At 45.6% G+C, this 12,071-nt stretch overlaps 1 protein-coding gene across 1 annotated transcript in view; it reads left to right on the top strand.

Annotated features, from left to right (window-relative positions):
• RGS6 (regulator of G protein signaling 6) overlaps positions 1 to 12,071 on the top strand; it is a 198,078-nt gene that overhangs the window by 158,070 nt on the left and 27,937 nt on the right. Inside the window, exons 11-13 of the mRNA XM_061998135.1 lie at positions 228 to 289; positions 4,626 to 4,736; positions 7,909 to 8,034. Coding sequence (XP_061854119.1) covers positions 228 to 289; positions 4,626 to 4,736; positions 7,909 to 8,034 — 299 coding nt within the window. The remainder of the gene's footprint in view (positions 1 to 227; positions 290 to 4,625; positions 4,737 to 7,908; positions 8,035 to 12,071) is intronic.

The raw sequence follows: 12,071 nt of genomic DNA, 5'->3' as shown, positions 1-12,071 counted from the left end.
CTTTTAATTTGTGTCTTCTGAAACTTCCCCTGGGGCTTTGCTGTAGGAAATGGAGACTCCTGTTGGCAGCAGTTAATAAGCTGCTTCTAATACCTAGGGAAGGGTCTCGTTTCTTTCTAAGATGCTTTCAAGACGTAGGAAAGAGAAGTCAATAGTGTGTCAGGACATGATCAATGTACTGTGTGGAGCTCATGGATTGTTAATGTCCTTGTCATCTCTCTCCTCAGATAACTTTTCTGAATGTGCAAATAGAGAGACATTGTTTGAAGATGTCCAAAGTAGCAGAAAGGTGAGTGTTCCATTTGCATGATTTTCCATCCTTTCATCTCCAGTTTGGCATCTCCAGAAGTGGAGAGCAGGCAGGAATGCACAAAGGCTGCTCCCCTTTCTGTGCATCAGTCCTTCTCCCTCTTTGGCCAGCCATTGCTGCCTGTCTGCTGACCACTGGCACTTCTGCACTCCCTCTTCTGCCACTCAGAAAAAGTAGGTGAAAAACAAGGATGCAAAAGAAATATTCACAAAAGGGAAGCCTTGAGGTACTTTTGCTTCCCACCCTGTCACAGCCTGGGGTTTGTTTACAGGAAAGCCATTCCTGTTTCAATTTGAAAATACCCTGTGGTTGAACTCTCAGTGCTCATCTCTTGTTAGCCTGGCACAACCCTGGGGAAGGTGCTGCATTTCCATCTCTTCACACGTGGTGTTCGTGTCTGTCTTCGTACTGGGGTTGCAGGGATGGTTTCTGCTCCCACTTATATGGATGAACCCTATGGGAAGTGCTGGGGTTGTACCTGGGGCTACTCAAGGCAGTGTTCTACAAGGTGGTTTTCTCATAGAGGCAAATGAAAGCACAGTTTGGTAGGCAAGTATGAAAGATAAAGAACAAGCTGAGATTTAACTGTGAGTGACAGCTCCTTTACTTGGATGCTTGTAAGTTCTGCATATTTGCAGGGGAATCACTGAGACAAACGTAGGGATCAGCATGCTGCTCAATAACAGGAGTTTTAGAGCAGAACTGTTGAACACAAGAGACATAAGGGCTGGTGCCTCACAGAGAAATAATAGAGAATGTTTTATTTAAGCCAATCAAAACCAGATTGCCCCATGAAATGTGCTTTCTTGTCATTAGCACGGGTCTACCAAACTAAGTTAACCAAGTTTTAACCAAGGTTTAACCAAGTTAAACCTTGAAAGGCCCAAAGTAAAATCCCATTGGCTCATGAAGTTTAACAATCAAAATGAAAATGTATCCAATTAGGCAGCAAATATTCAGAGGCTCCCTGGAATCCTGCATGCACTCTATTGTAAGATTGAGATGGCACATTCATATTTATGGTTTGGGCTTTCTGGTTCTTCTTGGTACTGAGAGGGTACATTTGTGCTTTACCAAAAAAATCTCATTTTGTACTGAATTAACTCACAATAACCTCAATATCCAGAGACAGGAGTAATTTCCAGGCTGGTGATTTCCAAGCAAGCAGATGTGCTTTGCTTGTGGTTTTTTTCTAGGTGGTTATTTATTGAATGAAGTGGCCTCAGTAAAGCTCATTCACTTGTGAACATCGAATCCTATCCACGTAACATTACCTGTTGTTCAAGTTCCTAAGGAGCTACTGATGTTATAAATGTAACATTGTCAATGCAAAAACAACCCTCACCAAACCCTGATAGTTTTCAGTAAAACTGGACAGAAAATGTTCCTAATTTGAAAGGGCCTTAGGCTTTTTTTTTCCTCTTTTCAATTGGTCCCAAGTTGGAGAAGGAAACGTTGCTCTTGAAACATGTGCAAATTGATAACCAAGAGAAAAGCAACTAAAATGAGAAAGAAAAAAATCTAGAAGGTATTTTCTCCTGTTTTGAAAGTTTCACTTGGGAATGACAAGGAATGAAAATCGTGGTTGTGATGTTTGTGTCTGGTGAAGAGTTGTTTGGTTACGTGATGACTTCGGGTGGCAGTGTTGAGGAAGGGTCCCAGGGCTTGGTGCAGTAAAGGATGGGAAACACATCCTGGGTGTGGAGGGTCACAGGGCAGGTAGGAGGGAAGCAGAGGGGCTGATGAGCCCAGTGGCTTGGCAGGGGTGGAGATAGGTGAGGAGGAATGAGTCCAGATGACCTGAGCTGAACCTGTGTGGCCTGAAAGCCCGATGTAAAATGCTGAACATGAACACCAGGAACAAAATGTGTTGTGTAAGGAGGTGCCATTATTAGTAAGTCCGTTTTCAGTCTGGGCTCTGCTTTCAGGCCTAGTTTCAGTGACAGTTTGGCAGGTCAGGCTGCAGGAGATCACTTCTTGGCACACTCTTTTGGACAGCCGAGCCTGACAGCAGCACTACCCACCGTTCTTTCAGTCCAGTGCAAAGGCACTTTCAGGCAAGGACAAGGGAAGTAACAAGGAGGCAAGGGGCAGTGGGGGAAGCAAGCTGCTTGTCTGATCTTTTAGAGGAATAAGACATAGATTATTTTAGTATTGATGGGGCAATGACATACATTTTCATTTGTGTGTGTGCTGTTCTTTGGGATAGACCCTGTCCTGCAGAAGAGGGATGGAAAGGCTCTCCAAAGGCTACCTCAGGTGCCAGGACATAAATGCCCATTGCTAAAGGTTTTCTTCCCTTTCCTCCCTGTTCCTCTTCAAGGAGTAGATCTGCACCAGTGAGGCATCCCTCAGCTGCCTTAGGCACCTTGGAAATGCAAGGTGTTTCCTTTCTTCCACATCCTTTGTCCCCACTTGGAACCTGAGCACTGTCAGCTTTAGGATTTGACAATGAGATTTCACAACCGTGGAGCAAAACTATCAACATTTTCTACCTCCTGTTTGGCCTGATTGCTATGGGCAACATTAGTACAATCCCAATGCGTGTGGCATCCCAGAAATGGCTGCTGAAAACCAGAGCATCTTCTCCCTAGGTGAAAATCTGCGTCATCCTCTCAGCCCCTCCAAGTTACTGTGCGGGCTCAGCAGGGCCCCCTGATTGTGAGACAGTTGTGTTCTCAAGGCAAGCTCTGCAGCCTTCAGTGGACACTTCCCCCCACCTCTTCTACCAGAGTTACAGTGCATCACCTGAAAGGTCAGAAGCCCAGGTTTGCCTTTTGACAGAAATGCTTTCTCTTAGGAGTCTTCTGCCTGTAGCCTTCTTTAGACAATGAGGCACCAGTTCTGCTGCTGTCATTGTACTGAATCAGCAGAATGTGCTTAGGTTTCTTCCCTTTTATTGGTGCTGGTACTTGTACTGGCACCTCTGATGCCTTCTTATTATTTTATTAGGAGCAATTAAAGTTTGAGAGCAGATATCTCCTGATTGATCCTTTCTGTTGGGTTCTTTTCTTTTTTAGCCATCCCTCTCTCTCATTGCTGTCTCAGGGATTGCTGCTGCTCTCTGAAATTGGACGCTGCTCCCTCCTCCAACCCTTGACCCACAGCAGTCATGAAATGTAATTAATGAAATGAGATGAGACAGCCCAGAGTGCCCTGAGGGGCAATGGGAACCTGCTGTGGTTACAAAAGTGTGTGATTTTAATGCCTCATGATAAGAGCTAGGACAAACAAAAAGAAATAATTACTGCAGAGCAGGTCAGGGAAACTTTCTGCCTTTTGTGACCCTTCGTTTCACAGGGTCTTTTCCTTCTCCTGCCTTTTTGAGGTGCAGAAAAGCAGAGGTAAAGTTTAGCATGGACAATCACAGTGCAAGCAGATTAGTTGTTCAGTATGATGAGACTCAATTAACGTAGTTAATTACTTGGCAGACCTAGGCAAAAAAAATTAAGTGCCTTAGAGTATTTCCAATATAGACTAGGGCAAGTTTCTTTTGATTTATTTCATCTATGCTGGCTGGCTGTTGTAACAATGCACCCTTACCCCAACCTCAGTGGAATTCCTGAGTGACTTATGAAAGCAGACACAATCTTTTTCCCAGGAAGCTCTTTGAATGTCATCCTAGTGAGGATCTGAAGAGGCTACGTGTCCTATCTGACTCGTCATGAAGCAGGGAAATGTAAAGGCCAAATGTTTTTCCAACATGTGTGTCATCTATTACATTCTAAGTTAATTGTTAGAAACTGCTGTTGAGGTATTTTACACCAGTGCCAACAGACTAAATGCTGTGTGCCAACACAACAAAGTGTCTGTATCCTGAAGCTTGGATGCTCAGGACTGTGACCCTCCAAAGATTTCAGTATCTTCTTAGCTACACCACATGACCATGTTTAGATGAGTTATAGGTGGGTGCAAAAGTCTGCAAAAAACAATAGGGCAAGAGGCAATAGCAACATGCAACAAATGGAGAGGAGGACATGTGCTTCATGGTCATGCCATGGCTCTGTGAGGGAGGTACTACTGTAGCAATCCAGTTGTTGCCTCATCAGGCTTTCTGTGGCCATCTCGCCAGAGCTTGAGGGAAAATACTGCAGTGAGCTGGGGGATGTTTGCAGAGAAATCCTTGCATGTAGCATCCCTGGGAAAAGGGATTCCTGTGGTTGCTGAGAGACTGCCTAATCCCTATGAAGTCAAAAGCACACAAAAGAAAGCAAAGAAGAACTGTACCTTTCTGACACGTGACTGAGCGTTCAGCCCCTGATGCTTGTTTCCCCCCCTTCTTTCTTTATTTAGTCTTTCTTTTTCTATCTGTCAGTTTAATAGCCTACACAGAGCAGTATGTGGAATATGACCCCTTTATAACTCCTGCTGAGCCTTCCAATCCCTGGATAAGTGATGATGCAGCGTTGTGGGACATTGAGATGAGGTAAGAGTTGGTAGCTTTAAGCCATGTGAAGAGTTGTCTCGCTGTTTTGCGTATATGCTCTTCCCACTGCCCTGTTTGGATGGCAAGCTGGGTGTCTGTAACTTTACAAGCTACAAGGCTAAATGGGAGTTTATGGTGTTATTGCTGCTTCTGTGAATTACTCAGCCCTTCTACTTCTCCATGACCTGATGTAAGTCAGGTAACACATGTTCTCATGCCTGTCACGGACCTGCACAGACTGAGGTCCGAGAGTCCACAGCTGCAAGGTACTGCTAAGAGATACTTGCTTCAGCACATCTTCTTTGACCCTTGAGAGCCTCTCCCAGCTCTGTTCCTGTCCTGGCATCCCATGAAGGCCATCCCTGGCAGGACGGATGGATTGTATGGCAGAGGCTGTTCCTGCTGTGCAGAGATGGATTTTGCGCGTTAGCCACAGAACTGTAGCTCACACACAATATGTGAGACTTGGCAGGTCAGAATTGTAACACATTGACAAAGTGAGTTTGGGCCTCACCTCGTGGTGAACAAGCTGGCTTGTGTCTGTTAGGGTTTCTGACAGATGAAAAGGAGAAGGAATGGCTGTAGAACCTCCAATGCCTTGCACCTCAGAGACTTTATAAGAAAGGAATTTAGATCATCTTTTGTCCGTGTGATGCTGATGCAAGGGAAGTCTGCCCAATGTCTCCATCCCTTGCCATCACAGACTATCCACAGCCCTCATAGTGGGGCTGGAATTGTCCTGCCTCCCTCCATCCCTGGCAGCTGAGGCAGCAGGTTTGAATGGAGTCACCATACCATGTATCAGCTTCACTACTCACTCCCATCCCATGGCCAAGTACTGCAGGCGCTCAGCACCTTCTCCTAGTGTTCAGCTGCTGCTGTTTGGCATCAAATCTGAACTGGGAGTTCACTTCAGCAAACCTTTGAAAAGAGAATGCCAAGCTAATGCTGTCTGGTTTTGAATAGTATTGTGAACTTTAAGATGCTTCCAGCCTAACAAACTCAGTTCATAGTGAATCTACATTCCAGGAAAAGGGCAAGTTTTTTCCCCATTTCCAAGCAGGTCTGGGATGTGAAAGATGCTTTCACATGCTGGTAGGCACAGAAATCTGTGGATTCCTTAACCTATGCTCTTCTTCACATAATTTTAATGTCCTTTTTAGTCAGTTTCTCTCATTTTCTCTGCAGGGCTAGAACCAGATACAGCCCCTGCAAAACACTTCTCTGGAGGACACCACACACAAACAGACACACACACACACACCCCTCCCAGGGTAATCCAGGCATCCATTATTTCTGCATCTGTTGAGGTAGCTGCAAATCCCAGAAAAGATATCTCGTGTCCCTGAAGAATACAATTAACCCGGTGTCACGGCCTTCGTAGGAATTCATCATAAAGGCTTCACTTCTGCTGTGATTTCAGAGTACAGGAAGGTGATTCTCCCGCTGATGAAAAAGAGAAAGTTGTATTGTTGGGAGATGGAAGAACAAACAGCTCTGTGTTTCCATTTTATTGTCTATTGTAACAGAAGTCACTGCATCTGCATTTAGTTGCAACTTGCATGAATAATTAAATGATCCCCGAGAGCTGCAGTAGCCCTCGTGTTGCATGCAAAGCTGTTTCCTCAGTTAGGAGAGCAGAGCCCTTACTCAGGAAAACAAAGAGCCTCTCAACTCGTACTGGGAAGGGCAGCTGCTGAGGATGGACAGCCCTGTGCCACAACAGTTTATCCTTCAGGGCACAGGACCTGGGAAATGCCACGGAAAGCTTTCCGTTTTAGACAGCGCTTTGGCCTCCTCGTTCCTGCTGGAACATTGTGCAGAAGCAAGAGCTGCTTGCCCCACACATCTCTGGATTCAGCAGGAAATTCCCTGAGCTTAGCTCATGCCCAGCTCTGCACAAACATGGCTTTCACATCCCCACGTCCGAGCTGGCTCACCTCACAGGTAGGCTGCCGTCTGTGCCCGCGGCCACAGCGCAGGAGGAGCTGTCCTGAGTGCCCTGCACCTCGAGTGAGGACATGCCCATCAATTCTGCTCAGTCTTTACACCAAGAGGAAATCAAAGCAGGCATTTTATTTACCCCTTTGGCTTTTTTGTCTTCAGCACAGATCGCCACTGTCCCCTGAGGCTCCAGGCTTAGGAATCACTGTGGACGTGACGAGACGTGGACTTTAATAGATCTGCGCTGTTAACAATGGCTCTGCTGTCACAGCTGGCAGCAGCTGAGCTGTGTTTTAATGGTTGTCTCATAGTATGACGCCATCACACCAGAAGCTTTCAAACATCTTGTGAGCCCAGCTTAGGCTCTGATGCAGACTGTCTCGTAGGATCCTCGCTTGAGATTCCCAGGCACTGCCTCTCCCTGTAGGCATCTCTGCAACATGGCTGGCAATTTAAGCAACAGCTTTTTGTAAATGGGGTTGGATTGAGAAAGAGTTGAGGAGAAAGGTTGGTAAGTGAGCTCGGGTGCCTCTGCATCTCAGTGTCCCAGCTGAGACACAGAATAAGAGTCTGATTATCATGGAGGGTAGGAGGGAGATGCTTTGTAGCCTTCCAAGGCTTAAGCATCCAAAAATCAGAGGCACTGAAAAATAACAGACCACAAAGCAGCAACCGTTTTTAGAAATCTTGTCTGTGCTACCTCTTAGCAAAACTGCTTTTGACATGCAAATGTGGCCCTGAAAATCTGAAGCCAGTTCCAAGTGACCAGCCAGCGCTGTGTGGGACACAAGGAGCTGCTCTGCATCTCACCAGCAGCCCAGGGAACACTGCTGGCACGTTTCTGCTTTGACATACGAGAAATCCCAAGGTGCAGGTGAGGAGATATGTAAGAAGTGCATAATGAAAAGTCATTCAAGTATACTGTGCTGTTCTTCACGTGAAACCTACTAGAGATGACTCTGAAAATCATATCATTCACTGTCTCTCTTTTTACAGTGTGTATAACACCCAGATAGTGCAGTTCCTTTAATGATGACCCTGGTCTTTTACCTTCTTTTTATATGTTATCTGCTAACTTCTATTTCTGCAAAATCTCAGGGAAAAAAAACCCACCATCTCCTCATCTGATAGTCTTCCTCCCTTTGCTGCTTAGCAGAAACAGCAGCAGCTGCTTGGACAGCAGGCAGAAAAGCATTCCATCTGTTTTCTCCCTTTTCTCTCCAAACAGCAAAGAACCCAGTCAGCAGCGTGTGAAAAGATGGGGTTTCTCCATGGATGAGGTGCTGAAGGACCCAGTAGGACGAGACCAGTTCCTTCGCTTCCTGGAATCAGAATTCAGCTCGGAAAACCTCAGGTGAAACCTGGTGTTGACTTGAACGATGCGAATGGGACCAATCCTGTTCTCTTGCATAGGTGAAACGCAATGCTTGGTCTGTCATGAACCAGAACACCCATTTGAATTAACCTTGAGAATGGTAGGATTTGGCCCAGAGCAGTACTGCAGATGGCTACACTTAGAGCTGTGTAAGTAATCTGAGGAGCAGCATTTAGCAGAGGCAGTGCTGTCAGGTATCACATGCAAAGGCTTGCTAAGATTGTGATAACATGATAAAGCACAGTGTATCACTCTTAAGCTCTTGAACAATATACAGGATTTACATGTGTATTTGTGGCAGGAGTCGTGTGAGGAGAAGCATGATGTGTTGAGCATGTGGCTAAAAACTGTTGCAGGACCTGCACTCACCGAATCAGGTTTGCAACAGCTGCTTTTCATTCTGTCACCTCCTAACTATTTGAGAGCTCGACTCTCTACCTTAATAGCACTGTCTTTGTGTGGGGATTATGAGTGCCTGGCTTCTCATGTTGGGAAGAAGACAAAACTTCTATTATGAAACCTTGTGTAGACACCCACGTGATTCTACTTCAAACTGAGTCCATAAATCCGTTGTGCACAGTTCTACTACTTCAACTACAGCAGGAATAAGCTGATGTTTTTTGTCTGAACTAACACTAGATGAAGACAAAACCTTTTCTAGAAGATCCAGCCCCTCTGGGTTTGTTCACAACACTGTTCTAAACCCAGTCTCTGGCCCTAGCACGTTGCTGCAGGTTACAGTCTCGTTGCAAAATTGATGAAGACGTTGGAAATGCCAACAGCATGTTTCAGTCTGGGGTAGCAATCCTTGAAAGAGTGTGCTTATCTCTTCAGCCCTTCCAGCTGCAAAACCAAGTGCTAAACTCAGTGCCTTAGGATTCTTCAGTCACCCTTATGTATCCCAGAACTAATGTATTAAGTCATTTTCTCTTATTGATGCCATATATCTTTCACACTGACAGAAAAAGAAAGCTCTAGCTAGAAGTCCCCCACAGACCTGAAGCTAAACCCAGAGCCCTACCTCCATAGCAGGGATCTGAGTCCCCTGCTTGTTGTAGCATTAATCAGGATACAGCCACAGGTTTTATCATCCATGTCTTGAATTTTAATTCTCATTCCAGCCTTAACCCTGAAGTTAATTTTAGGGAAAGCAGTTCTCCTGCTGTGGAGAGGGTGAGAGCCATGGCAGATAAAACCAAACTGCAGCAGGTCCCGAAACAGCAGAAGCGAATATCCAGTGGTGAGCTCTGAGGAACTGAGATTCCCAGGGCTGGGGCAAACACAGGGATTAGTTCTCAGGATTGCAGGCTTTTAAATGCCAGCTTCACCGCTTGGTGCTGCAAAGTCCAAAGAAAACAGGGAGGGGGGTTGTGCCAGCTGGAGAGGCAGCCTGAAGGGTAGAGGCTGATATTCAGTGACTGAGGTTATGATTCACCCTCACCTGCACGTGAAAAACAGCCAAATTTACTGCCACAGTGATCCATTTGTGCAGAAACAGGTGACTGGCAGCAGGGTGGATGACTCATAGGTGGCACCAGGGCAGGGTGCAGGCCTCAGCCTGTGCTGAAGGAGAGGGTTTGATCTGGTTTCAGGGTGCCAGGCTGTGCTCTTGCACTGTCCTCTGTGGGATCCTTAACCTTACTCTGTAACTGAGGTACAGCAGGTCAGAGGTACTTGTATATCTGCAACATTCCTTTAGCTGATTAGTCCCAGAGACACAGAAGAATCCAGCAGTAATTTGACCACCCTGGATATGGCAGTATCCAGTAAAAACCACTTTTTCTTACAGAGCCTGAGTTGCACTGATGAGGCTTCATTGTGCTCTGGTGCTGTCTCAGCACCTAGGTGGGCACAGGGACTTTCTTTGCTCTCTTTCTCTTGCTTTCTTTGGGGCAAGTTGCAGTAGGCCCAGTGGTTGTTGCCAGAGAGCTTGCAGTTTCACTGCCAGAATCATGCCTGCTCCCAGGATGAGATCTGCTGGCAACTGAGCGTGCACTCAGCCAGGTTTTGTCCTTTGCTGGTATGGAGTGAGTTTGATGTTGTCCTGAGTGTACACCAGCTAAGATTGCACAGCCTTTAAGTTTGTGTTTTGTTAACTTCTTTGTCACTTAGAAAACCAAATGCATTAGTAAAACATGTGAACAAGTGCCACTTCAGTGCAGTCTGCTCACCTGTGAGATCTGAAAGGGAAATTCCTCAGAAAGTGACTTGAAACAACATTGGAACTGACCATCAGATTTGCCAGTCTGAGGAGAAATGCAGAAAGCATGCCAGCAGCTAAACAGTGAAAAATCAATGCCCTTCTATGCTTGTTACTGCTTAAAACCTGCAAGTTGAATTGGAAGATAAACAAGGGACTGTTACTAAATTACATAAATGAGCTTGGAGTTTTATTGCTGAGCAAGTACTGAAGGTGTGTGTGATTACTGCACTTGGGTACAGTGGTGCTCAGTTGCAATTAAGTTGTAGTGATGAAGTGCAAAATTAATATAGTGTATTGAAATACTCCTCAAATAGGTTTTCTAAAATATATCTGGGGTTGCACTAATGAAATCTGGCAGGTTTTACCACTAGCAAGTGTTTAAAGGCAGAAATACTAACAAAGGAATGGTGGAGTAGGATGGTTGTTTAGCTGTGGTGATGGAGAGCAGGAGGTGGCTCTCTAGGGTTCAGGTGTGGCAGAGAAAGGTCCTGAATTCTCATTGAGAGAAAGCAAAACAACTGCTGGATGCTTAAACATGCAAGCAAAATTGAAGTTATACCCAAAAGCAAGGTTAGGATCTGTCTAAACTGAGTCAGCAGCTTGGAAGCATGTGCTTTGCTCTATGTCATCCAGGCTCCCTTTAGAGTGAGAGAAGAGGCCTGGAAGGGACCTGGAAAGCTCATCCAGTGCATCCCCTTGCCAGAGCAGAACCACCTAGAGTAGGGCACACAAGAACTCATCCAGATGGGCTGTGGATTTTCTTGTCTGGAGACATTCAAACCCACCTGGATGAGTTCCTGTGTGCCCTACTCTAGGTGGTCCTGCTCTGGCAGGGGGGTTGCACTGGATGAGCTTTCGAGGTCCCTCCAGCCCTTGGGATTCTGTGGTTCTGTGAGGAGTCAGTGAAGCACCTGGGAAAGATTTATGTCCAGTTTAAGCAGAAATAAAGCTAAAAGCACCTAAATGACCCTCTAAAGCACTCATCTCTACCATCTATAGGTCTGGAGAGACTGACTCAAATGAGAGTGTCTGCATGGTAGACATCTACAATTCAGTGGGATATGTCTCACTCAAAACTTGGGAAACACTGTGAGAAACTTTCTGAGGGCAGAGCATCCAGCACTTTACTAGAAAAATTACATTTGTGGGTATCTTTAAGGACTTTCCTCCCAGTTAAGTATCCAGAGATGTGGCAGCAGGGTTGTATTCTGTCTTGGAAATGTCAGTATGATCTTCATTAACACCAGCACAAATCTTGTAGGCCACGGGCTTGTCCTCAAGGTAGATCTGAGAAAGTGAATGATGGAAAACCTAAAAATCCCTCGTTTCGTGCAGCGTTTCATGCCTTGAAGTGAGTGTAATTTAGTGAATCTGGCAAGGGGACCAAATTCTGCTCTTACACCCGGTGGTGTCAGCCCCAAATCACGGGCTTGATTGTGTTGAGGTATTTCCATATCTTCCTAGCCGAGAAAAATTGGTCCCAGTGGGGGTCTGGAGTGAGGCACTGCCAGAGATAGCAGCAGACTACACTCGGTGACCTCCTGGGTCTCCTTCCAGCTGTGTTTCTGTGTTCTAATAAACTTGCAGGATCATGTCCACCAGTCTCCTGGGCTCGGCCTAGCCCTCTAACTTATTTATTTACTGTGGCTGTCCATTATTTATGTGAGAGCAGGGAAGACAGTCAGTTGGGTATTTTTCTGTCTGTTTCTATTTCAACTTTTTCTCTCTCTGTTTTCTTTCTCCTCTCTGTTGCTGTCTTTCATCTATAATTTGCTTTGACTCTGTTGATTTTTTAAGTACTCGAAATCTAGCA

The sequence above is a fragment of the Colius striatus genome, chromosome 6, assembly GCF_028858725.1.
Source record: "Colius striatus isolate bColStr4 chromosome 6, bColStr4.1.hap1, whole genome shotgun sequence".
Classification (NCBI taxonomy): domain Eukaryota; kingdom Metazoa; phylum Chordata; class Aves; order Coliiformes; family Coliidae; genus Colius; species Colius striatus.
Note: the sequence above shows the minus strand (reverse complement) of the source record. Positions and strands in the feature narration are given on the sequence as shown.